General features: G+C 38.1%; 1 protein-coding gene across 15 annotated transcripts in view; it reads left to right on the forward strand.

Moving 5' to 3' along the window:
- TENM2 (teneurin transmembrane protein 2) overlaps positions 1-27,200 on the forward strand; it is a 686,412-nt gene that overhangs the window by 370,451 nt on the left and 288,761 nt on the right. For 11 of the 15 annotated variants that reach the window (XM_068158288.1, XM_068158315.1, XM_068158323.1 and 8 more), the window contains one exon: positions 9,655-9,738. The exons of the other annotated variants lie outside the window; for them this stretch is intronic. In XM_068158288.1, the coding sequence (XP_068014389.1) occupies positions 9,655-9,738 (84 nt within the window). The remainder of the gene's footprint in view (positions 1-9,654; positions 9,739-27,200) is intronic. 15 annotated transcript variants of the gene reach the window in all.

Genomic DNA, 27,200 nt, shown 5'->3' on the forward strand with positions numbered 1-27,200 from the left:
AAATAAAAACTGGGTCATTCATCACATGACTTGGCGTTTGTAGCATAGACAGAATATATTGCTGTGCTTTTCACATCATAAATACCTCTCTGGTACACGTAGAACATACTTTCTGTGTTTATTTATTCTACAGTGTTATCCCACTTGACTCATTGTGTCTAATGCTTTCTCTAAACAGTGTACACCATGAACTTGTGATGTGTTTGTGTATGTATGCCTTGTCCAGACAATTCTTCTGGCTGTTCTATAAACTGCTTGGTTTGTGGAAACTCGGCAGAGTCCTTCAGGCTAGATTCTGTCCATCAAAACACAGATGAGTATTTTTACTGCTAGCCTGTGTTGTATGCAGACAGAAGCACCTACCATGATGTGCAAGGTAAATGTACATTGTTACATAAAAGAAATTACTTTGTCTGGTATTTTGAGTGTTACACTCATGTTTTTCCATGCAAGAGGCAGATTTAGTTTTGTTGTTGTTGGGTTTGTTGTTGGTTTTGTTTGGGGGTTCTTGTTGGTTTTGTTTTTCATTTGTTTTGTTTGAGTTTTGGGGTCTGTTTGTTTTTGTTAATGAGCCGGGAAATCGTATGTGCTGAGGTGATCATTCAGTTTGCCAGGTGTTATCCAGGGCAGCTATGATAGTGAATAATTTCCTGAAGAATCTACTAATGCTGAATGGGTGGGAGAGAAAACAGCAGAAGAAATCTATAATTGTTGAGGAAATATGATGGGCTCTGAATTATCTGTTATTATTCAGGAAAGTTATGTTAGTGTGACAGTGGAAAATCCTGTGAAAGGATATCCATATGATATTAGAGTAGCGCAAACAGACCCTTGCTAAAAACAAACAAGGAACCAGTGAAAACTTTATGTAAATAACAAAGCAGAAAATACTGATACTGCCGTTGAATAAAGATGTGGGATTGTCTATACATTGAACAACATGTTCTCAGTCTTCCATTTAAAGCATGATTTACTGAATCTGCAGAATGTAAGAACCGATGAGATCGGTTGCCCAAAATACAGCATTGTTTCTTTGTGAAGAATGACTCAAAAGTTCATTAGTGTAAGAAGCCACAGTGACTGGTGACTTGATTGGAGTCTGTGCAGTTGTGAGTGACAGAATGTGAATTAGGAATGATTCTTCACTGCTTCTTCCCCATATGAGAACTATACAACATCAAATCAGTAAATGGTAGATCTAAAATGAGGAAAAGTCTGCATCATATAGCATTCAGGGAAATTGTTGGACATCTTGACCCTGGACTTTGTAAATACTAACAATTTATACTAGCTCAAAGTCAGATGTGAGAAACTGAAGGCAAATCCAACCACGGCTGCTGAATAAAAATCTTAGGATATCTGACAGACAAAGCCCTGGAGTTTCAGTGGCTATTCTGAAGGATTATCTTCCTATGTTTAGTTTTATACTTTTCCTTAGGATAGAGATACTATAAAAGATCTTTGAGCTGACTTGCTACAGGTTGTACTTGCATTTTTTGTCAAACAGTACAGAGAATAATGTTGTTTCAAAACTATAGGTGATCTCATTATAGGGGCTGAAGAGATAGCTGGCAAAATTGAAGACTGAAATCTTGTCCTTTGTAATTTCTTTCTCCAGCAAATAACACAGTAAGACAGTATGTTTGTCTGCTTGTCTTTGTGTGAATTGTCTGTCAGTTCTTAGCTCTTCAAAAGTGTTTATAAGCACAGATGACAAATCTGATTTTAACAACTAAATTACTTGAAAACTGTAATTTGATTATTCTTTTTCACTAATAGAACTTGCTGTAGAAAGAGAAAAGAGATCAGTAAGTAAAAGGAGGTCTAAATGTGGTTGAAGCTCATCAATCAATTAACTTGCCATAACAATTTAAAAACAAACAATATTTCTTAACAGCAGAGAACATAACTGCATAATGAGGAAGTCAGATGCTGAAGTTATTAAGACTTTCCTTTCCTTTGTTTTGTTTTGCAAGGCATTATTATTGCCAGAACATCGATCTCAATTAGCAGCTCCATAGGGACACAACTGTATATTTGTTTTAATGTTTCTTTATCATTTTAGAGGCTTGCCTGATTTTGAATGAGCAGTGCTGAAAGCATAGAGGATGTTGTAAGACTCAGGAGGTCTTTAAAAGGAATGACCGATATGTCAGTGGGAGGAATATTGTACTTTTGTCCTTCTGTTACAAGCTGCTGTCCCAAGCCAACCCTGGTCAGTGGGGAACACCATGCTAAGACTCAAAAACTCCCTTGTAGTAAATTAAAGTGAACCAACACAAAAAAAACTGATTTTGTTTTGTTGGAGCCTGTGTAAACACTTGGTATTGGACTGCAAATGGGGAGAAAAACAGAGAGAGAGAGAGAGAGAAAAAGAGCAAGTTAAGAAAATTGAGAGAAAAAGAAAGATATCACCACTCCTTGGATCCAGTGAGGATTTCAGAGGAATAGTCCTAGTTCTTGGTGGTGGGTGTACATTCCAATAAGGTCTTCTATAGTAAAGAGGGTGTATCGCCTTTGGAAAGGCCAGGAGGCAACTCGTGATACGTATAAGGATGCTGTTAGATCATATAGGAGAAAAATTAGAGAGGCATAAGCCCAGTTAGAACTTAAGCTGGCCACTTCTGTGAAAGACAATAAGAAGCATTTTTATAAATATATTAATGCTAAATAGAGGAGCAAGAAGAACCTCCACTCTTTATTGGACTTGGAGGAGAACATTGTAACTAAGGAAAAGGCTGAGGTACTACATACCTCCTTTGCCTCCATTTTCAACAGTACAAAGCTGGCCTCCTGAACTGGTAGATGGGGTCAGGGAGCAGTGTAGTACCCTTAAAATCCATGAGGAATTAGTTTGGGACTTGCTGAGCCACCTGGATCCCCACAAGTCCCTGGGACCAGATGGGATCTATCCCAGGATGCTGAGAGAGCTGGCAGGTGAGCTGGCCAAGCCACTCTCCACCATTTACCACCAGTCCTGGCTCACTGGAGAGGTCCCAGATGACTGGAAACTGGCCAATGTGATGCCCATCCACAGGAAGGGCTGGATGGATGAACCAGAGAGTGGTGGTGAACAGTGCCACATCCAACTGGCAGCCAGTCACTAGTGGTGCTCCTCAGGGATCAGTGTTGGGCCCCATCCTATTCAATATCTTTATTGATGATCTAGATGAGGGGATTGAATCAACCATTAGTTAAGTTTGCAGATGACACCAAGTTGGGAGCAGGTGTTAGTCTGTTAGAAGAAAGGAGGGCTCTCCAGAGGGACCTTGACAGGCTGGACAGATGGGTGGAGTCCAACATGATGGCATTCAACAAGTCCCAAGTGCTGCGTGCTGCATTTTGGCCACAACAACCCCATGCAGCACTACAGGCTGGGGTTGGAGTGGCTGGAGAGCGGCCAGGCAGAAAGGGACCTGGGAGTAGTTGTTGACAGCTGGCTGAACATGAGCCAGCAGTGTGCCCAGGTGGCCAAGAAGGCAAATGGTATGCTGGCCTGCATCAGAAATAGTGTGTCCAGCAGGAGCAGGGAAGTCATTGTGCCCCTGTACTCAGCACTGGTCAGGCCACACCTCCAATTCTGGACCCTTCAATTTAAGAAGGATATTGAGACACTTGAATGTGTCCAGAGAAGGGCAATGAGACTGGTGAGAGGTCTCAAGCACAAGCCCTATGAGGAGAGGCTGAGAGAGATTGGGTTGTTCAGCCTGGAGAAGAGGAGGATCAGGGGAGGCCTTATTTCTCTCTACAACTACCTTAAAGGAGATTGTAGCCAGGTGGGGGTTGGTCTCTTCCCCCAGGCAACCAGCACCAGAACAAGAGGACACAGTCTTAAGCTATGCCAGGGGAAGTTTAGGCTTGAGGTGAGGAGAAAGTTCTTCACAGAAAGAGTTATTGGCCATTGAATGTGCTGCCCAAGGTGGAGTCACCATCCCTGGAAGTGTTCAAAAGGGGATTGGATGTGGCACTTGAAGCCATGGTTTAGTTAGTCATGAGGTTCTGGGTGATACGTTGGACTTGATCTCTGAGGTCTTTTCCAACCTGGTTCATTCTATGATTCTATGAAATACAACAGGTGGTATGTCACATCTTGTTTGAGACATTAGAGTCATTAGGGGCTATCAGCCCTGCCCTGCCCCACACATTGTTTTGAGATAAGAGAGGATTGGGCTATCACACCTTCTTCCCTTTAGTTGTCCATATGTCTTAGCTTTACACTGTGCTTTTCAGAGAAGAAATCATGTTTTGATCATTCTCGTTTCTACTCATTTTGGAAAAGGTATAGGGTGACATAATGCACAACGTGGTTATAATCTACTCTATTAGAATTGCATGCTTGAACTGGAAAACCTTCTTTACATTGTTTTGTGAATCCCTTAATGTTTATTTCACAGCTGTCACGGTGCTCCATTGCGCTGCTGCTAGCTGATAAATTAAAACAAGAGCTGTCTTATCAAGAGCAGTTCACTTCGGTTTATTCCTTTACTCATAAAAGCAGCAGCAAAGTAGAACATGACAGATAATTTTTAGTATATGGCAGATAATTTTTGCTGTAGCATTTTGTTTGACTTTTTCTATCTTTACCCTGCAAAGATGAAAAAGTACAAAGTATCAGTATGTATCTCACAATAAGGAAAATAATTCCTTTTAAGAAATCCTTTTTAGCATTTATATTCTATTTAGCCTTCTCCATACAGTTTTTATTTATGCAGAGGTTTTGTGCTGTCAAAAGTGAACAGGGTGCTACAGTGCATATAGTCCCATCTAAATGTAAACTTTTTACCTGACCATATTTGTTGTAAAACTTGGTTAATGTTAATTTTGTTGCCATATTTATGCTAAGGTACTGGGTTTAGTGGGTTTTTAGTGGGTTTTTATTGTTTGTTCTTTTTTTCAAACATCTGGGATTTTAAAAATGATACTTTCACCAGGAATTGTCTAGGTTGTACTTAATTCATTTAAATTTTCCCCCTTAGATTAATAATTCAGATACTGATCTTTCTTGGCATTGCATTTTTGATCTAAAAATGCAGTCAATATCTGGTAAAATCTTATTTGGGACAGCACAGAACAGTTATTAAACAAAAAGAAAGCAGCCTGTACCTGCAGTTGCTGTTTGAGACTGAAGGTTTTTGTAGTCTCTAGTAAATCGCTCCCACGATAGCTGTGGCTTCTGGCTTTGTAAATTATTGAGACGTTCCCCCATAGCTGAGGCACTGATCTGTGTGGGCACACTAAGCCATTTAAAACAGCATCAAGTAATAGTTGTTAAATTGACCCTTACTTGAAAAAGCAAAGCCAGACGTAAGCAGCATGAGGAAGAGAAAAACTGTGATGAACTCAAGAGTTTTTATCTTATGGAATCAGTGGCCGTGTTGGGGTAAGAGGCAGTTAGGAATATCATCAGAGTTAGGTCTTCATAGTTCAGGGGCATTTGACATTCATTTAAATCACCAGTGATTCAGTGACATAATTTTATTTAAAGTAGTAATGTGAAATGGATGGAAACTTCTATGTGGAAATACTGATCTGAGCTTAAAAATACTTGTATTTAGTAGTGGAAATGAATCCACATGAAATTTAGCTTCAGTTCTCTTTAAGTTCAGAAGTGTGGACCGACTTCTGGACAAAGAGTTAGACACATCTATGCACTCTACTAATTGTTCATCTGGATCATGGATGCCCCTGTGGTTCTCACAGAACTAGTACATCCTAATGCTTTTATTAGTCCACAGGAAATAAAAAATACACAATGAAGGTATTTGTCATTTGAAGTCCTGTAGTGTTGGCTCTAATGTAGCTAATTGCTTAGTTGATTCTGTATAAAAGACATGGGCAATGCCTTTGGGAAATCCACTTCTTGGTACAGTAGATCATGTTTGGTACAACTGGTCATGTTTGGTAATACCTAGCAACATGTGTCAAAAATTCTTCTGATTCCCATTTTATAACCTTACCTTTGGTAGACAGAGGAGAGAGAAAATCATGTATTTGCTGTTGAATTCACTGAGCTCTAATAAGTTTCCAAATGTACTTGAATTAATATTAGAGCATTTTCTTTGTAGTGTTCATCTTCCTTACATGAATATTTGGTGGTGTGTTAACATGCTTAAATGTATACCTTCAAAATAAGAAACATATCTTCTGGATATTTCGCATTGGAGAATAGTTTTGCTTTAGAGCTGTCATTATACTCTGTAGGTAAAGCTTTTGTACGTTTAATTGGCTTGGTGAATGTGCCTCAGAGAGGAGAAAGTGGAATACAACTTTTGTAAGAGATCAAAGAAAACATTGAGTATAAAATGTGGAAGAGACAGCAAATAGCAATTCCATCAAGACAATATAGCAAAAGAAAAAAAGGTGTGGCTGTTCTCTTGCCGAACAGTTCATATTCTCACACTCTTGTGTATGATTTTTGCGTTACTGACTTTATTCTAACTTCTTCATAATCTTCGTTCACTTCCAGAAATGGTATCTCTATAGTTTGGGTGCTCCAATTTCTGCTGCAGGGAGGGCAGAGCCTGACTCCTTCAGTCTATCTCCCTTTCACACTCCTTCATAGTCCTCAGCCTTTTGACCATGTCTTTCAGCTCAGCCACCAGGCTGAGCAGATCATTTCCCTGCTCACAGCCAACAACAGGAGCTGTCTCTGCAGTCTGCTATTGCAAATGCAAGGCCTTGGACACCTACCTGTTTATGTGACACCACTCTTTGGGTCACCACATTTCTTCTGCTAGCAGCTCTTGCACCCAGGTTGCAACCATCTCTGTTCTTGCCCATGTGTCAGATGGAAACATTCAAGAGGAATAAAATAGCTGGCGATGGTGGGGGTGGATAAAGAGAGATAGGAGCAGTACTTGTTGCTGGGTAGGTAACAGTTACAAGTTATTGTTAGGACAGCGCAAAAGAAAAGATGGGAAAGATGTGTTGTCTGTGGCCCAAGAATGCTCTGCAAGTGGGATCCTGATGAGCAGGAGTGTGTGGTATTCAGAGGAGCCTCCTGATTGTTTGTTCCATGGCAGAGCAATAGAGAGGGAGTGAAAATCGGGAGAGTCATTACAGCCTGCCTTGTTGACCTTTCTGTTGGACAGCAATAAGACATTGTGTAGGTCTCATAATGGTGCTAGGCCTCGTGGGAGACTGTTGGAGTATGAGGGAAATGAGATAAATGTTAAAAAATAATGGAATGATGGAAGTAGAGTGTCAGTTTCTGAAGAGGCTGCTGTGAGGAAAGAAGAAAATTAGAATAATGTGCAGAAGACAGGCAGCTAGTCTGAACACTGTATACCTCACAGGAGAGCAGTTTGAGAATTTGCTTTCTCAATTTTCAGAAAGTGTTGCTGATATTTATACCATTATTTAAAATAAGCTCTATCAGCATTGATTTTTAACTGAGACTGAGACTCGAGACAGCGAGCTCAAAACTGTTACTCTCTGCCAGTTACTGTAGGAGTAAATGGACCTGTGGGCATTGGCAGGTTGTGGTTTTGAGGAATATATAAGACAAAAGAATAGTAAATTCACGCAAGTTTCGCTTTTTCCAGCTATGAAGTGTAATGTCCAATAGGGACTAAACTTAATGATCTAAAGATTTACTTACAAAAGATTTATTTTTTTTTACCTAATTTTTGGTAAGGCCAAAGATTGTAGGTCACAGTCTATTCTTTCCTGTCTGCTAATTGCAAAATCCATTAGTACCCCTTTGAGATATTTTTTCTAAAAGATTGTACTGAATCTGAATAAAAGCCTAATAAGTAGATTAGTTAGAACAATAGTCCTCATGAGGATGTTTGATTCTGAGTGTAGCTGCTGGAGATAACCCTAAATGCAATTAGGTTTAACTCCCTGTGAGTGTCAAAGGAAGGTAATACCCATGGAGACTTCCCTTCAGATGACACTATTTTTAAAGTGTCTTAACATTTAAATTATTCTTTCCTTCAGGCTTTGGCAACAAACTTTTTTTTTTCCCCTTTTTGTTAAATTGTCAGAGAAACAGAGCTTGGGAACTTATGTTTTAGCCATTAGTTTTAGATGTTTCACATCAAAAAGAGGGATGGCTCGGCTTCCTTGGGGAAACAGTTTGTTCACTTCTCTACCCTTTGTAATTGTAAGAAGCAAATGTCCCAAGGTGGCCGCAGACAGGTAAAACAGAGAAAACATCAGATTCAGTAACATACACAAGCTTAAAGGGTAATGTGATAAAATGTCAATAGATAAACTACTCATAGATTAAATCTGGGTGTTTTGTTGGGTTTGTCTGGGTATTTTGGAGTTGTGGGAGTTTTTTTTAAGTAAACTATCTGGTTTTTTATTGTTTCTACAACTGTAACTTGCAATTAGAATTACTTTTTAACCCCAAAGACAGCAGTGTAGAACTTAGAAGCTGTAAATTCTTTCACCTTATTTCTGTGGCGTGCATTTTAGCTCCAAAATATTTGTGCTTCTATGAAATAGCTGAATTGTTGTCTTCTGCCTTTAGCAAGCAAAGTGGTTTATTTTCTGTTGTTCTGGTCAGCTGTTTTTCTCTTTAAAGGTCAGCGTGCTGCCTTTTTTCTTTTTTTTTTCATATGATAAATTACTGTGGTATACAGAACACATTTTCATAGCTGATTTTGGTGATTAATTATTATCTTGTAAAAATTATTAAAGAATTGAACTTGAGATGTACCAAGCAGAGTAATTGCCCAATGAAGCCTTAAAGACAGTGAGGGACAAGATTTGAAATGACCATCCAGAAATTATGCTTCTTGTCTTAGTGGTTTGTGAAAGGAAATTAATGAAAATCATTTTTTAAAGCTGCATATTTTATGTTTCCTGTTTACTGCATCTGAAAACTCTCCTGTTGCTGCTACAAAATTCAGTTAAGAAAATCAAAATTATTTTGTGCATGTCAAATGTAAGGGGACTTTCAAATATACCTGGATTTTGAAATGAAGTAATTAGGATTAGCTGTGCTATTAAAAAAAAAAAGTCAAACTCTTTTCTTTTTAGACAAAGGGAAAGGGAATATTAGTGGGATGTATGTTAAAATCTGTCTTCCTTCATTGCCATCTTTGGAGCAGTGCAGTTTCATGGTTCATGTGTCATTGAGATGTGGCCTGATTATGGTGATAGTAAATGTAAAAGTCATCATGCTGTTGCAATAAACATGTAAGAAGTGATTTACTGCAGCTGGAAGTGTCCATTATCCAAATGTATCTTAAAAGTCTGGGTTTTGATAATAAAAAATATCTTTTAGGAAGATGAAATGATACATAGTTAGCTATAGAAGTAATAGATAATACACTGAAAATAAGTTAGTATGGTCTTAAATACCTACTGTAGGGAAATTCATGGACTTCAGGTTAAATCCTAATGTGTGCCAGATGTTAATGTACTCTGTCCTTTTGGTGGTTGATACAAAGAAATGGTATACGTACCTCCTGCAAAGCAAGATTTCACTGCTTCTCAATGTGCCCTTTTGTGTGCAACTGATAACAAAATTATTTTCTAATGCTATATAATAACAAGTAATGCATTTTTTTATAATTCAGGCATGCTTTGGGTGGGAGGTGGTGAAACATTCTGTTGGCTGTTTTACGCCAAAAGTGAATGGAATGGAAGAAAAGAAGGAGAAGAGCCATGTCTAAAATGTATTTGTTTTGTTTCATTTAGATTTTCACACACACCTTTCTGAGAAATTGAAAGACAGACAGACAAGCTGGCAGCAGCTGGCTGAGGCAAAGAGCTCTCTAATACGTAAGGTTTTTATCTTGCTTAAAATGTAATACTTGTAGACGTAGAACCTAGTTTAGAACTCGTGTGTTTTGCAATGATTAATCTAGTTCTGTTTATTATTTATTCTGTTTATTATTTATTGCTTGGTTTTCCTCCTAGTTTTCATATCATGGTGAATAAACCTGATTTTTCTTTACTACTTACATCTATTTCCTGATGTGGTGGAACTAAGCAAGGGTGGGGCTTTTACTGTGAGTCTTCACTGGGTGGTGGGGGAGCTGCATGTTCTGTGAGCTGATGTTGCTCCACAGAATGGGGCTCATTAGATGGAAAGAGAGCTTACATGTGTAAGAGATGCCAGATCTGAGTACACACAGGCATAGTTTAAAAACTCTCTGGTGCCTGTGTCTAGCCGTATTTTCACAAAGGCAATTACACCTGTTTTTTTAAAGCCTTCATGTGATACAAATTTCTTTAGCTATTCTCAAATCTGACTTTCTGAAGACTTAGTGATCGTTCTGTTCACCTTTAGACTTGGTTTGATCTACTCTTTTGAGTTACAGAATCAGTCACACATCAGGGAAATTTTATATCATAGGGGCTGTACAAAAGTATCAGGGGGATTTATTTTGCTTTGGTTTGTAGACAATCTCATCATTGATAGACTTTTAACAATAAAAAAATTTCCAAGTGCCACTTCTCACACAGACACCCCCAAACACACCCCTCATCTTCTGTTTCCCTGAGAGCAATTCTCATTTGGGAGGAGGAGGATGTTTGGGAAAAAAGTATACAATGCACTTTTCTAGCAAAAGGGAACCATAATTGCATAAATCCAAAGGCACGTTAAGGAATTAGATACAAAGATAAATGATTCAGTGACATCTTTCTCTTGACGTGGAACTGGTTTTCATTCCTTGTATGTATACTTATACTGACTATAGTATCAGTATGCACCCAAACTAATTTAGCAGGAGCCTTTTTTTTGTGAAGTTGTGTCCTTTTCACTGCAATTTTTGCCTTGTATTTGACTGCCTAATGAGATGAAACAAATATATTGGTGTTTCATTCTTTTCTCCCATTGCAGCAATGACCTAGTACAAACATGAAGATGCCTTTCCATTAGGGCTTTTCATTTAAGGACTTAAGTAAATGCTTTGCAAAATTAGGAACCTAACCAGGAATAATATTCTGCTTGCTTAATATTTTAATGATCTATAAACCAAGGTTTTCATATTACTCCAGATTTGCTTTTCTAATATGCTTCTTTCCATAATAGCTTGACTGTTGGTAAAAACTAGTGAATGACATTACGCTTTGAATCTCCAACAGTGTCTGAGCAAATACTATGGGACAGTTTTTTAAATTAAACTCTGGCAAGTACTGTGTATCTGTGACCATTTCATAGTTAATGCAGCCCAAGAATGGTCATTGTGTTTTCAACCTGGAGATATGGATTCTTCCTTGTGTTTACATGCTTCTTTGAAGAGTGGGAGCCAGAACAAGTAATTTCCGTAACACTGGTGTATAATACTAAATATTGCCCCAGGTAGCATGTGTATGGTTGGTAATAAAGATGAAATTAATAAAGAACTGAAATGATCTTGCATATATGTCTGCATTGCTGAAGCAATCATGATAATTGCTGTTACAGAAGGGATTTTGGCACAGGTAGAATGAATGGGCTATGTTATTTGGACCATCCTGAATCTCAAAGAATAATAGTTGGGTGTGTTTTCCAGGGTCACAGAAAGGTTTTGCCCAACACATTACATCAATCCAAACACTGTCTTTTCTCATTTCAAGCTTTGAGTCTTTTCATCAAATATTGTTTCTCTTTGGTTTATTTTTATTTCCCTGACAATCTGATACCTTTCCCAATTAAAAAAAAAAAAAAATATATATATATATATATATATTTATGTTGCTTTTAATTTCTGGTATTGTGTTTGTTCAAGGCTCTAGAAATCATGAACAACATGAGAACGTATTAATAGCTGTATAGCAAATAAAAATATTTTATGGTGGTATTAATTCTCATCTCTGGCTTGAAAGTAGCATGCATTTAAGAAAAATAAATTAACTGAAAGAAGCAATAGAAAAACTAAGTACTTTTTAAGACTTCTACCAGTCTAATTACTCAGACATACTAAATCAGATATGCTTAGTAAAATAGTTCATTGCATGCTTTAAATGTGGTAAGAAAGGTGTCCTGAACTTATAAATGCAGATGTGCTGACTGGCATTGGTGTCAGCCAAATCTGTTATGTTAAAAATTCAAGGGAATTGACCAAAACTAAGCTTTACCTCTCTGCCATTTAAAAATTGCCATAGGACTTTTTATATCAATCTGAGTGCTGCCAAAACCAGACAGATGGTACTAACCTTGGTTTAAAGCCTCAGCTGGCTGAGAATGCATCCAAATAGTGTTGTAAAGCTTTCAGTGTGCATGTTGTGTCAACAGAAGAGGACTCTCTATCGCCACAAGTAGAGCCCTCAGACTTTTCATTTTAAAGGTACCCAGTTATTGAATGTGCTCATTTAGTGGGTACATTGCTTTACTGTGTTTTAATAAAATGTTAGGTTTCTTGAAGTATTCAGCCTTTGGTTTGCTACTGAGAAAGATTCCACTGGTGCAGACCAAGAGATAATGGGGGGAAAGGAGGTTAAGTGCTGAATGGGGGTATTGTAATGGCCAGTGCTTCAAAAGTGCAGGCAGAGAGATTGTTGTCAGATCTATGTTCAGAGCACAGGAAGAAAAAGAATGAAAGCATCTTACAGGAAAATATCTCCCTTATCTAGTGTGTGGAGTAGTCCTAAATATCACTTTTTCTGACTTCTGGTTTTCTGGGAGAATTCTTAATGGATTGAAAAACCAACAACAAAACAAAAAAACAAACAATCAGAGAATGCCAAACAAAAAACCAAAAATGGGTGATAAAATAATGAGAATGAAGGAAGTGCTGAGGGAGATGTCAAACTCTCTTTTACATTGTGTCCTGAAAGCCATCTAGCTGACAGTTCTACCAGGTGCCTCTCCTAGGAGCAAACTTAACATTTATTACAGAATTTGTCTTGAACACACTGGTATTTGAACTAAAGAATTTGCAAATTTGCCTGAGAAACAAAACAGATTGTGTGTTGAAAGACTGAGCAGCTAGGAAAACACTTGATCATGTCAGATTTATACAAACCAATCTCCTGTGTATTGCACCATGTCCTAGAAAACTGGAAACCATGAATACAAGAACTTATACTTTAAGGAATTTTGTGACAGCTTACAAAAAATAGCTTTTCCAGATTTTATGTGACGCTTCTACCTTAAAGAAACTGATTACATAGGTGGTAATTTTTAACACAAGCAGTGACAAAATAAACACCATCTGCGAGTATTGACTTACTCCATAGTATTCTCATGCTGGGTGATTTTATTTCACTGGTTTTTTGTGGGTTTTTTTCCAGAAATGGTTAATGACACATCTGCTGTATGGTGAAAGTGCATTTTTGGTGATTAAATGTGGACATAAGTTTAGGGAAAACAATAATGAAAGTATGAAGGAAATACTAAACTACTAAAAGTAACTTGCAAAATACATAGCTACGTTGATGCCTTTTTGTATTTTGAGCCAATTTATTATTGGCTAGGGAAACATTAACAGAAATGTAGTTAAGAATAAACATCTGTACTACTACTTATTTTAATGTGTTTTGTCAAATTGAATTCAATTTATTCTTTTAGTAATGAATGTGTAGAGAAGCAGTGCCTGTGGACTAATATCAATGTTAATTGTTCTGGTAAGAGAAAAAAGAGCAGTCTGACTTAGAGGAGTTTTGTCTTTGCAGACTGCATAGTAATTAAAAATTGGAATGAGAATTCATGCGAATTGCACCAAATGTGCGTATATTAGATAGTGAGCATCTGAAGTCATCCCCTGTTCCTTAGCAGTGATAAACAGATTTACATAAGTTAAATACTTTTATTACAAACCTTTTGACTTGACCTGATCTGTGTAAACATTGCATTTATGAATTATCAACCATCTCTGAAAGACAGCCTTATGTATGTGCAGTATCAGTTATGTTAATCTGAAATGTTTCTCAAGCTGCTGTGCATGGAGTTAGGGTGAAGAGTCCCTTACTTATTCATGCCCATATGTATGCTGTGAAACTTGAATGAGGAGGGAGACAAAGAAAAGGGATTTAAAAAAAAAATAAATTATATGCTTTTTTTTTATGCTAAGTGCCATAATTCTCTAGTTTAGGTTTACTTAGATCCACTTTTAGGGTAAAAGTGGAGGGAGCCTGACTAGTGCTTTCTCTGTGAATCTCTGTAGTTTGCTTTTACTGTGCCCCAGATCCCACATGGTTTGAGCTACCTGGTCCTGATAAATTAAAATATTGAATGTGGTTTGTAATGCCAGGAGGCCCCCAATAGGACTTACTGAAACTTACTCACATAATGTTATTGGGTTTTTTTAATAAAGCGTTCATTTTATTTTATTAAATAGGATATGGAAGTGGGAGACTGAATGCAGTTTGGAAATCTAAATGATCTGCAAGTAGGAAAAAAAGAATCAGATGGCCTCTTTCTATTTAGATGCCAGAGACCTTCGTCTCTTACCTATCTAGCTTGAAACATTTTCCATCCTTTTTTTGAGTGCTGTGATATATTAATTGTTAGGGCAGAACTGGACTTCTGCCCTCCCTTGTCTTCCCACTCAAAGAACACTTGGCAATGCTCAGGATAACTTGATGTTGCTCCTGAATTTTGATTCTGAAATTTGACTGTCATGTTGTAATATCATCTGGGGGAACATATATTAGTACTTCCTTTCAGTAGTAAAACCAGCTTGTGCAACCTTCCTGGCAGATTCTGACACTGCATTGACTGAACAACCACATATTCTAGTTTACCAAGTGCCTGCTTTTGTCTCTAGAATTGGCATATTCAGAGTAATAAAAGGCATCTTTTCCCTTAGCCACTGTCAGGCCTCATTCTCTTTATGGGAAGATTTGTCAAAAGTAACAGAACTGCACTTGCAGTCAAACTTCTCGTTGTCTTCTACTCCAAACATTGAAGTTTGTATCATTCATTGCATAGGTCAAACTCAAAATTAACTTCGTGGTAGGTAAGCTTCTGAACATTGACTGAATAATAGTTAGTTTTGTAAGAAATTGAGCTTCACATCCTCAAGGCAGTATTCACTGCACCTGCACTTTGTAGCTCAAATCTCTTGAATACAATAAAAACTAAGCTACATCAGGACTAGAGCTGCCATGACTGTGCAATGCAGTTACATGGAATAAAGGCTAAAGCATTCAATTTCTGCAAACAGAAGCAGAACTGAAATAAGGAAAGTATGTTTTGGCCAGATTTAGGTAAATCTAAGGAAGATAAAGAGGACTGACATATATTGTATTGATTTCTTCATTTTCTGAGCCACTTCTGTGGTATGCATTATTGCCATTCCTTATAAGGTGGCTCAGAGTTGATCAAAGCTGCAGTGTTAGGAAGCAATGTCATTACAGGCATGCGTATTGACAGTGTGATTAATACTGCTAAAGTAGTATTAATATGAGAGAAGTACTGCAAATATTAATAATTATAAAATTTTAAATGTGCTTGCTTTCCTCTACTGTGCTTTTTCAGATGTCCTAAATCTGTGGTGGTAGCAGAAATCAAGTGATCTCAAAGTTAAATGTGAAGTAATGAGAAAGGGCAGAAATATCTCTTTGTGAGTACAGAGAGATACTAAATACCTATGGAGATTTATACAGACAAAAGGCAACACCATTAAAACCTAAGCACTTGAGCTGCTTTATATGGATTAAGAAATGTCTTTAAAAATAATTACAGGAGTGTGTGTATTTGTAAGGTGTCAGGAAGATGACATGAGTAGCTGTGGTTTTGTTGAATACATATAAATATATCTTTGAATTATATTTCTACCCAAATTTGGGAATAAAGTGGAATGCCGTCTCTGTGTCCCTAAACTGTGTGGCACAGTTCCTGTTGCCTTCTGCCACACCATCCATTCAGCTGGTGTCTGTGGAAGGTGACTTTGGAGCAGTATTTCATAGTTGCCTTGCAGGAGAGAGCTCAGAGGTACTTGTGAAGCAAGACTCAAGGCACAGTCAAGAGGCTTCTAACAAATGATACTCAGTTGCTTATTGTGTAGTAGACAAAAGGATGTCTTTAAACCTTTCTCTGTGTGTGCTGCTTAAATCTCCAGCCATTACTAAGCTACAGGAACATAGCATATCAATGTTTTTTGTGGTTGAAAGATTAGAGATCATGTAAATGCAGAAGACAAAGGTTATTGAAATGCAAAATGTAATAATAATAATTAGCATTCAGTAAAATAAATCTTTTCAGAGTAGCATCTAGATCCATTAATTTTCTTAAAAGTCATATACAGAGGAGCTTTTTGTCTTGCTTACTGTAATGTACAGGACTTGAACAGCCTTATGTCCTTTTCTTAATCTCCATCTCTCATCTATTGCACTCTTTCTGAGCTGCCTTTACATTCACAGTGAAGTCAGATTGTATGAGCAGCATAGCATAAGTTGTGGTTTGTGGTTTTTTAAACACTTGTCTAGTTGGTATTCAGATGTGCTGTGTGTATCTGTGGCTAGAAAAACTCTTCTTGTCGTACCTGCTTAGAGTAGAAAATGCAGTGACTACTCTTGAAGTGGTATCACTTAATCAGTGTGACAGATGACTGCTTATTTCTGTTGTGTAATATAATTTTAACTTTGTTTTATAGATTCACATACAGTGAGTTCCTTTCTTGTATTATTTTTGCTAGAAAACATGCAGAAGTTAACTTTCTGAATTCCTAGAATGACTCCTAGAACTTCTGAGCTCAGCTTTTTCTTTTTATTCCAAAGTAATGGTTTCTCTTTTTCCTCTGTCTCTCATCTGTGGCAACGATTACTGTCTGTGACATAAGGTAATTAAGTTACATTTAGTTTTGAGGGATATTGTCTGAAAATTAAATACAACTTGGTTTCATAATCCATGTCTTGGTAAACTCCACTTGTCAAGTAGTCCTACTACTGTTCCCTTACAAAGCTTGCCTGCCTACTCTTCTGCAGGTTGTGCATCTCACAAGCAATCACTGCCTAGTGTCAGCAAACACATTTCTGTGGGTCACTGCATGACCAATTCTTAATCATTAATTTGTTGCAGTGATGTTTGAACATGTCAATTTAAAGGTGAACCACTTCTTAAGTATGTTCCTTCAGGAAGTGTAATTAAAGACCAGTAAAACTATACATTGGTTTTACACTCTTGTTTCTTTATAACTTAAAACTACAAACCCAAAGTTTTTCTTTTGTTATGGAAAAAGGTTACATGTGCAGAAACTGGAGGGAAATACACTGGGGAGTGTTACCCTGTAGCAGTAGGCTAGATGGGCATGCTTCACATGTATCTCTCCATCTTCTATCAGAGTATCACTAAGGTTGGAAGAGACCTCAAAGATCAGCGAGTCCAACCTGTCACCACAGACCTCATGACTAAACAATGGCACCAAGTGCCATGTCCGATCCCCTCTTGAACACCGCCAGGGATGGTGACTCCACCACCTCCCTGGGCAGCACGTTCCAATGACGAATGACTCTCTCGGTGAAGAATTTCTCCTCACCTCCAGCCTAAACTTCTGCTGGTGCAGCTTGAGACTGTGTCCTCTTGTTCTGGTGCTGGTTGCTAGAGAGAAGAGACCAAAATGTGATAGCTACTGAGAACCTAGGGAGCAACACAAGCTGAGCATGCTTCCAAATGAGGACAGAGCAGTTAAAATAACTTTTCAAGATCTTAACATTCCTGGTGTGTTCTTTGAGTCCTTTAGCGAATATTGTAAAAGTGTAGTTTTCAAGTAAACTGTGCTGTTCAACAGGTACTTTGTTGGAGGCTGGAGCAGGACAAAATCTGTGGTAAGATCGTGCCACTCTATCTTTAATAGATTGCCTGTCATATGCGGGCACTTTTTTGTTAGTTGAAAGCCTACATCAACTTAGTATCCAAAGAGTGTAAAACGGTATCCAAAAGAGTGGAAAACACACTGAAAAGTAAATGCTATTAAAGGAAAACTTATATTTTCTTCCAGTTAATTTATATTTTTAAATAATAAAGATGTGCATGTACTTTATGAATTGTTTATGTATACCTCACAAAATCCGCTGCCTCCACTGTGTTTTGTTGTTGGTTCAGATGATACCTAAGTTCCTGAGTGGTAGTGTAAGTGGATGTTTACTGTTCCAAAATACACATGCAAGTGAAGACAAAGGAGTGTAACTCTGGACTGCAGCACAAGTTGTGCTTCCCTGAGTGACCATGCTAAGAGGCATAGTGTATAATTAATCTGTGCTATAAAGGCACAACACGCACAAGACGTAGATGAGTAAACTAAGTGCTAAACATACTCCAGCAGCTGTTTCAACATAATTTCTTTTTCAATAAGCTGAAGAATTTATTGAAAAGGAGTCCAGGGTGTGCTTTGTATTGGATTCTAATCAGCCAGTTAAGAGACTCAGCAATTAGTACAATAGAGGTGAAAATTAATCAGTAGCTTACAGAACTGTGTTGAAAGAACACAGTTCATATATTGCATGAAACAGTACTTAGGGTTTGGTTTGTTTTTCGTTTTAGCTGTGAATATAATATGTATGGTTCTTTTAGTTCAGTGTAAAAGCAAAGGACATAAATCAGCAGGATTCTCCTGGATGCATTTACAGATAGCATCTGCCCTTCCTGTAGAATGCTGCCTAATATAGTTTTATCTGCACTGTTTTTCTGCTGTTCAGAACCCTCTGAAGCATGTGATATTTGGTTCCCATGAGTCTTAACTGTCTGCCAGATCATAAGTTATCCCAAGGTGTCTTTGTTTCTGCAGCTGGGTCAGGGTATGGTTTTCCTTGGCAGAATGTTGTTGTTGGGTTTGTTGTGTTGTTTGGTGTTTAGGTTTTGTTGTTTGTTTTGGTTTTTTTGGGGGGGTGGTATTTGTTTGTTCTTATCAAATTTTGTTAGTCACTTAAGCCTTGACAGCTGGAGACATCTTTAAAATAAATTTCAGTGTATCTTTGTAAGGCATGAAAATTATTTAATCAATGGTTAAAAGCTTCAAGGTACTTAATTACAAGTATTTTATATGGTCAGAGGATATCATGTTTGCTTAATTAAAAGCAAATTCTGAATTTAAGACCTGCATTTCCTGGTGGTAAGAATTCAGTAGATTTACTTTTTGAAGTGAGTTGTGTTATTTTTCTGACCATTTGAAATTTTTTCCACATGAGGCTTAAGCCTAGCCAGTATGATTGTAAACTTTAACAGTTTGATCAGGTTTATTTTGGGAGAGATCCCAGTTGTGTCACGGCAGGTACATGCAGAGGACAACACAGTGGTGCTTTTGAAATTCTCTTGTTTGTGATGTAAGTTTGTTTGACTTAGTCCTTGGATTAAAGTATTCTTATATACAGCATAACCTTTGCTTTTCTTACACATCTGGAATAAATGCTATTGAAGATTCAATAAAGGAGATTTTGTGCATGTGTACAACGTGATACTAATTATATTTGAGTTTAGAGTTTTAATCTAAAATCTTTGTCTTAAATTTATCTCCAACATTAGCTTGTACTTCTACAAACTGTTAATTTGCTCACAGCTGGGATTTCCTGTGGAGCACTGAAATAATTATACACTAAGTTATGTTGGTGATTTTGTGTGCCATACTTTGAGCTTTTGCATATCCTAAGGCAGTATTTTGAATAATCTCACACTAAGATGTTGCTGTTTTAAAAAATCCTTTGAGGTTATGTCAGTTGGCTTTTGCCAGATTAATATGCCCTGTATAAATGCAACTTTACAGAATCACAGAATCACCAAGGTTGGAAGAGACCTCAAAGATCATCAAGTCCAACCTATCAACACAGACCTCAGGACTAAACCATGGCACCAAGTGCCACATCCAGTCCCCTCTTGAACACCTCCAGGGATGGTGACTCCATCACCTCCCTGGGCAACCCATTCCAATGGCGAACGACTCTCTCAGTGAAGAATTTTCTCCTCATCTCAAGCCTAAACTTCCCCTGGTGCAGCTTGAGACTGTGTCCTCTTGTTCTGGTGGTGGTTGCTTGGGAGAAGAGACCAACCCCCTCCTGTCTACAACCACCCTTCAGGTAGTTGTAGACATCAATGAGGTCACCCCTGAGCCTCCTCTTCTCCAGGCTAAACAATCCCAGCTCCCTCAGTCTCTCCTCATAGGGTTTGTGCTCATGGCCTCTCCCCAGCCTCGCTGCCCTTCTCTGGACAGGTTCAAGTGTCTCGATGTCCTTCCTAAACTGAGGGGCCCAGAACTGGACACAGGACTCAAGGTGTGGTCTAACCAGTGCAGAGTACAGGGGCACAATGGCTTCCCTGCTCCTGCTGGCCACGCTATTCTTGAGGCAGGCCAGGATGCCATTGGCCTTCCTGGCCACCTGGGCACACTGCTGGCTCATGTTTAGGTGGCTGTCAATCAGCACCCCCAGGTCCCTTTCTGTTTGGCAGCTCTCCAGCCACTCCGACCCCAGCCTGTAGCTCTGCATGGGATTGCTGTAGCCAAAGTGCATCGCCCAGCTGCATCATCATCATCTTTCTTCTAAACGTGTCTATACTTAAACATCTGCAACCCTGGAGTTCCATAGCTTGGTAGGGCTGTTCAATTCCACTTTTAATTTTCGTCTTGATATATTATACATTTTACCTTGCAAGTAATAGCAGGAGGGAGCACTTCATGCAGCAGTGCACCTGCTGATCTGTGTTGGTGTAAGTCACTTTTAGTCAAGTGATGTGACAAATTACTTTATTACTGTTTCATCAGTTCTTTCTAAAGAATTAGAAAAACCTGACCTCTTATGTAACTTGCTATTCGTAAGTCACCTTGAAAAACACAAGACTTGCATTTAGATATCGATAAAAAATTGAAGGCAGAATATTAGTTAAGATATGAGTTGCTGAAAACATAAGAGATGGAGAAGAGAGCTTCTTTTTTTAAAATTGTAGTTTTTGAAGTTATTTTATTCTCTCAAAATGATAACTTTCTTTAATATGTTCTCATATTCATGTATGTTCACATTTCTTCCCTCATTCCCTCACCCATCTGTATCACAAGTAGATTGGGAGAGCCAGCATTACTAGCAGATTTCTTGTTAATGAAAAGTGGTGACACTTGCTTTATTGTTCATTGAAGGCTTTCTTCTGACAGAGATAAATGACATGCTTGGGGTTACCAGGAAAATGTGATTTCATCATTGAATAGGGGAGCTTTGAAGCAGCCTTTTCACTTTACAAGTAAGTTATGACTGTGCCAGATCTGACAAAGAGAAACATTTATTCTAATGCCTAAAGCTCTGACACTGGAGCCATTTGAACATTGTGTCTTGCTGTCATCTGTTTTATATAGATTTCGGTAAATAGCTAAGTTTTCAGGTCTAGATATAATCTCCATTATCCATATTGCATAGTTTGTCTAAACATAGAACCATAGTGCACCCAGTCAAGAGGAGGAGACTGCTTTTTGGTTAAGTCTGCATGTGTGAGAAGATCTGTTATGCTTGTGCCAACAACATTTAGATGCCTGATGTAGTCAGTAGCAAAAGTAAAGGCTGTAAGGTCATGTGTTCCTCTTTCTGCTACTATTTGAGGAACCAAAAATAGGTATCTGATGTTACAAAATGTAGATAATCTTATCAAGAATAAAGAGAGCAAGGAGCTGACTTTAACTTGGAAATTTGACTTTTGAAGTTGGCGTGTTGGGCTGCATGGCCTTAAGATGTCCCTTTTAACCTTAGTTGTTCTACAAGTCCATATAAATATATGTATGTGGCATAGAAGGAAGATAATTAATTTGTGTAAGCCCTGTAATATTTCCTTAAATCATAATAATTTTGACCAAAGTATAGGCATTTCTGGTACTGAGCCTTTTGGAGTTGTGTGTCAAACTTACCTGTGCAGAACGCAGGACATTGTTTGGTCTGCTGTGTCACTGAGAGTTGTTCCAGTGATGTGAATAGCAAAGAAATAGAAAGCCTCCATTCTGAAGTGACACCTATATCCCAAACTGCTGGTATTTCCCAGAACTGATCTTGTAACAGATCATCAAAAAATCTTATGTGATCACAGAGCTCTCCATTGCACATAAAACAGCAGGAGTTCAACTTCTGCCTTAGTTATAATTAAATTACATGAGAATGCCAGATGATAAACAATTGCTTCTTTCTAGGCTTGCAGACGGCAAAGGCAGGCCTGTCATGGGGCCCTGTTGTTTGTAACCAAAAGTTCATTGCCTCGTAACCTAATGTTGGTTCCACACTTAAATAAGAATTAAAATGCTAGAAATTACCCTGTAAGTAATTAACAAGTTCTAAATCCTCCTGTACCTCCCATGTTGTAGTTGAGAAAATTGGCTGATCTTTTCCTGCATGGCATATATTTAGTAACTGTACAAGGTGGGTGGGAAGGTCAGCAGTAACAATTGCTTTACACACTGGCAGACTGCCTGCACTGGGTACACATTTTAGTCTCAGAATGTTCTGAGTAAATTTGCAATGGGGAGTCTGGTGCTGTGCTAGGTTTCAGAAGGCAGTAACAAACTGTTTTCTTCATTCCCTTCACATTAAGTTCTCTACAAGAGATGTTACTTTGCATACTTTAGTGTAACAGGATTATGACAGACAATTGCACATTTCTTGTTATTTATCAGACAACAATGCACAGCTGGTAAATTCTTCTGCTTGTGTCCTGCCCAAAAGTGTCAAAATGAATACCTGCATATATTTTTTGAATATGTTATTGGAGAGGTAAATATGTCCATTGAAAATCAAAGCAAAAAGCTGGCTGTTTTGCCCATTTTTCACTCTTAAGGTTTTCTTTCCTTTTAGGATTTGGTATGGCTCTTCGTAATGTGTTTTATCATTTCATTGTTATTCATTGCTATTCCTTTTCATTTCCATTGAAACAAGTAGCTATGGTTACTGTATGGCTACTGCAGGCCCATGCAGTGAGGTTCCAAGGGGTTTTAATTGTTGTGTGATGTATGTTTTCAGATTCTAGTAGGAATTCTTCAGCTTCCAGCCCTAACTGTTATTTCATGGGAGAACAAAATATGATCATAGAAGTTTCTGCCTGAAACAGGGGAGTATGGTAAAAGGTGATGTTTGAATAATGATGTTAAGCCTTTTGAGAAGCATGTATTCTTATTGTCAAAGGAATAGAATATGGAGAGAGAAACTTTTGTGGTGAATTCTGCCGTAGTTGCAGGTTACTGTGGAAAATTGAAACCTTGGTGGAGGTTGATACTGTAGTGGTTAGACTACAAATGGGCAGCGTGTTTGGGAGAGCTCAGATGGTACCTAAAGGGGAAAGAGAAAACTGAAGTAAAAACACCCAGTAGATATTTCTCAGTACTGGATGAGTTTACCAGAGATTCACCAAGATAAAACTAAAGAGAAATTGTTGGACATACATTCACCATGATCTAAAGCAAATCAACTGTTAGCATACTATATGCAAAGGGCTTGGGATACTTTGTGTGAGCTTCTTTACCTCTTGTTTACAGAGCTACAAGATGTATTTTTAAAGAAAATCAGGAATATTACTTAAACCACAAGGGTTCCTCAGCATTGCTTTGTGAGCAAAGCAGAAGCAAACATCTGTATGGGGTGCCTGATAACACTGGATATTTCCATAATGAGTCAGGTTCTCCCCTGGTGAGTGTAAGGCTACCATTCTGCGCCACACCATTGTATGCTTCTGTTGCTTCTGACATAAGGTGGCATGGCATGGAAACACAAGGTTTGTCTGAGACTTGACAATGTCGTGTTGGAGTCTGGCTGCCAGAGCAACTTGTTTGAGCCACGGGAGTCTACATTTAAATCAAGAAAAGTCATTAAGCTACTTCACATTAGAAGTGGAGCTAAAGTAAAATTTCAGCTAAAGTAATTTCAGTGAGTTTTATAATATTTTCACACTGTGCTTGTATGCTCATACAAAACTCTCATTAATTCAGTCAGTCTTATGTTATTTTTATACTCCTGATTTTTATTGAGAAAACCACCTGAGTAACTGGTATACATAATTTCTTGTTCATTTGATCAGTAGCTAAAAAACAGCAAAAGTAGACAAAGAGATTAACATTCTTGTTTCAGGTAATGGTTATTTTTTAATGTACTGTGTCTCAGTCTGGAGAGGGAAAGAGGCTCAGTTCTTTTGTACATTCCTGTGTTATGAAGTTAGAGGCACAAACAAGGCCAAAATATCAGCAGCGAGGATTTTTATTAACAGAATGAAGTGGACAAAACAGAAGAATGGAGAGAGAGAGGGAAAAAAATAGAGAAAGAGAGGGAGAAGAGAGAGAGAGAAGAGGAAAGGAATTATATTACCACATTCCCCACCCCCCAAGACAGTTTGAGTCTGTGGAGGAGAGGGTGCTGCCGCTTTGGAGATGTTATCTTTATTGTCTGTGCTGTCCTCCACTGGAGGAGGGGAGGGAGAGATCCCAAAGTCCAAGTCCTCTGAGCAGCCTCTTCAGCTCCATGAGTTGCAGCAGGCAGAACTTAGGACACAGAGAGCAGGTTCCTCCTGGTCTGCTGCTTCCAGGCTGCATGGTGATGTCTTTTCTCCTGTGTCTGTCCTTTTCTATCTTTGTATTCTCCGTTTTTCTTCTCCTGAGCAGGCATTGTTCAGGTCTTTTATACAGTTTTTTAGGTGTGTCCAGGTGGTGAATCCATTGTCCTTTTCACCATCCTCCCTTTCCGGGTTAGCTGATGGGTAGAGATGATCTTGTCTATGCACATTCCAGAGAGTTGTTATCCAGTGGCATCTTCCTAATACACGTCAGCTATTGTCTGGGCAAGGGGCAAAGGTGATTTTATCTTTGTTGATTCACATCAAGAAAGGCAAGATTTAGTCTCTTATATATTGATAATCAGCAAATCACATATTTAAAAGTATAATTGTTGATGAATTAGCCTACCTTTGATACATCAGTTCACTTAGTGCTTTGCTGCAGGCTTCCTGATCAGTGCCTTCACTGCACATTCTGGGTTTGTCTTTTTTAAACACATGCAATACAATGAGAAAGTAAAAAACTGAGGAAAGGAGATACACATACTGAAGAGATAAATAAGCTTGAGTTCATGGGAGGGATCACTATTCAGAAGCAGAATATGTTGAATGTGAGGCATTTTATCAAAGGTAGTGGTTACAGCAGCTATTGAAAAGAGCACAAAACTTGCTACAAAACCAGTGTTTTTATAGTGTTAGAAAATCTTCCTGTTACTGAACACAGTATGCAGGAGCAAAGATATGGATTGGTCTCATTAAGAACAAAGACAGTTATTTGAGGTGAACCTCAAAGGAAGAAGAGAAGTGGCATTTCAGTTCTGGGAAGACAAAAGAGTAATGGGGTTAAATTAGAGTAACATCATATGATCACACTGGTGGGGCTTAGACGAAGACTGAGAACAATAGTCAGGCTTGCTTTATGTGGGGAAAAAATAACAAAAGGATTGAGTCTGATAGAGGCACAATAAAGTTTTGCTTGGTTTTTACTGTTTTGGTGTTAGAGAGCCCTTTCTAGTTTGTTCTGTGGTATAGTTCTGGGCAGTTTTAGCAGTGTTGGTTCCATGGACATGGCTGTCACAGCATATCCAGAAGAAACCCTCAGCACAGAGTATAATGTACCTTTTGCCTTCCTATGTATTTGCTTTTCCTTTTTTGAACATAATGGTTGCTAAAGCCTTTAGATAACCTTTGGTCCTGATTCCTCAAGCTGAATGCCTAGATTTTAATTGATGGACTGCAGGCATTCAGCTGTCTTGCTTGCTCTGCTTTTTAGTTACAATAGCTTAGAGATGTTGGTAACCTCGGTGCTGAAATGTATCAGCTGTTCTTGTTCAAACTCATATTGCTGTGCCTGACTGATGGCACTTCACTATACAGTACATGTACTTCCTGTGTCAGGGACATGATTGCCTGGAGCATTCTTTAAATGGTCACTTGAACATAAGGCACAGAAAAGCCCATTTACAGGTTAGCATCTGAATTTCTCCTGATGCTACCTCTGTACTAATTATCTGGAAGTTAGTAAATAAAACAGGGAGATGGAATTATAAAGTGAGAGTACTGAAGAAGTTTCTGTGGCATCTTTTTGTCTCCTTCAACAGGTCTGTGAATGCTGTTAGATATTTGTAGGGGCACAGCAAGACAGATTTGCTACATCTGTAAGACAGAATTTCTCAGACAGGTAGGCTTGTGTTTTTCACATGGATCCCTAAATCAGGCAGACAGGTACTCTTTATCATCATCTGGTTAAAGTAAATAAATTAGTCACAGCCTTTTCTTCACCATGCTTTTGAGCTCCCTTGTCAACAAGTCTGGTTATCTTGTTCTCTGTGTTCCTTTTGTTTTTTGTTGAATCCACTAGCTCACTTCTATTCTTTCTCTCCCACTACTCCACAGTTGTATGCCCCTGCGTGTTGAATAGTTCATTTAAGAAGTAGCAAACTTCTAGAGGAATTTTGTTATGATCTCCCATTATGGAGATTTCAATCTGTTACATAATCATGATTAAATCTGTTAGCTAGATAAGAGTTGAAGACTTTTTTAAGCTTTACGAACTTTGTAACAAAATGAAGCAATTTAATCTGCAGTTAACAATACAGTATAATATTTACAGTGCTTTCTTCATAAAAATGCAGTTACATGCCAAGGAAATATATTATAAAAACTGAGAAAGATAAAGGACCCAAAGATAAAACTTAAAAATTGCAACAAATCAGTTCTATCTAAGGCACGTATTTCTTACAAGGCTTAATATTAAAAAGAAGGAATAGGGGAAGAGAAACCCATTTTTTTTAGCTACTGAGAATCCTGTGATGTGCAATATCACTTTTCTGTGGGTGTGATATCTGTTGTAAATTTATACTGCCAAGTGCTGCAGTATCATGCTGCATGCAGTATGACTGGACTGTGCAAAATTAGGCTCAAATGACAGCTGTACACAATTATTTATACCACTAACATAGACTCTAATACCTGCCCTGACATTACATTATGGCGATTAGAAACAACAAAACCAACTGAAAAATAAATTCTTAATTACAAAAAAAAAAATATTTTGTTTTTGGATGTAAGTACAGTAGGAGACTAATGAAGTCAGATTTTAGCAAAAAGGTCTCTTTTCATTTTATACATATAGAATGCAGTTCACATAATGATGGTATGTGAATGTCTTCAGTGTGTTAAGAGATTAACATCTGATCATTTGATATCTTAACAGTTAATTGGTTACGTGCTTACATAGTCCCTATCACAGGGGAGCAACCATGTATTTAGTTAGATAAATAAACTTTATTAACCTTGTCTCAGAGTCAGGGGCATTCACAGCCAGAGCCTGAAACAGTCAGATTTCAAAGTTTTGTTTATAATTGTAAGCCAGGTT

The sequence above is a fragment of the Melanerpes formicivorus genome, unplaced genomic scaffold, assembly GCF_026170545.1.
Source record: "Melanerpes formicivorus ecotype bairdi unplaced genomic scaffold, bMelFor1.0.p_v2 SCAF_2, whole genome shotgun sequence".
Taxonomy (NCBI): domain Eukaryota; kingdom Metazoa; phylum Chordata; class Aves; order Piciformes; family Picidae; genus Melanerpes; species Melanerpes formicivorus.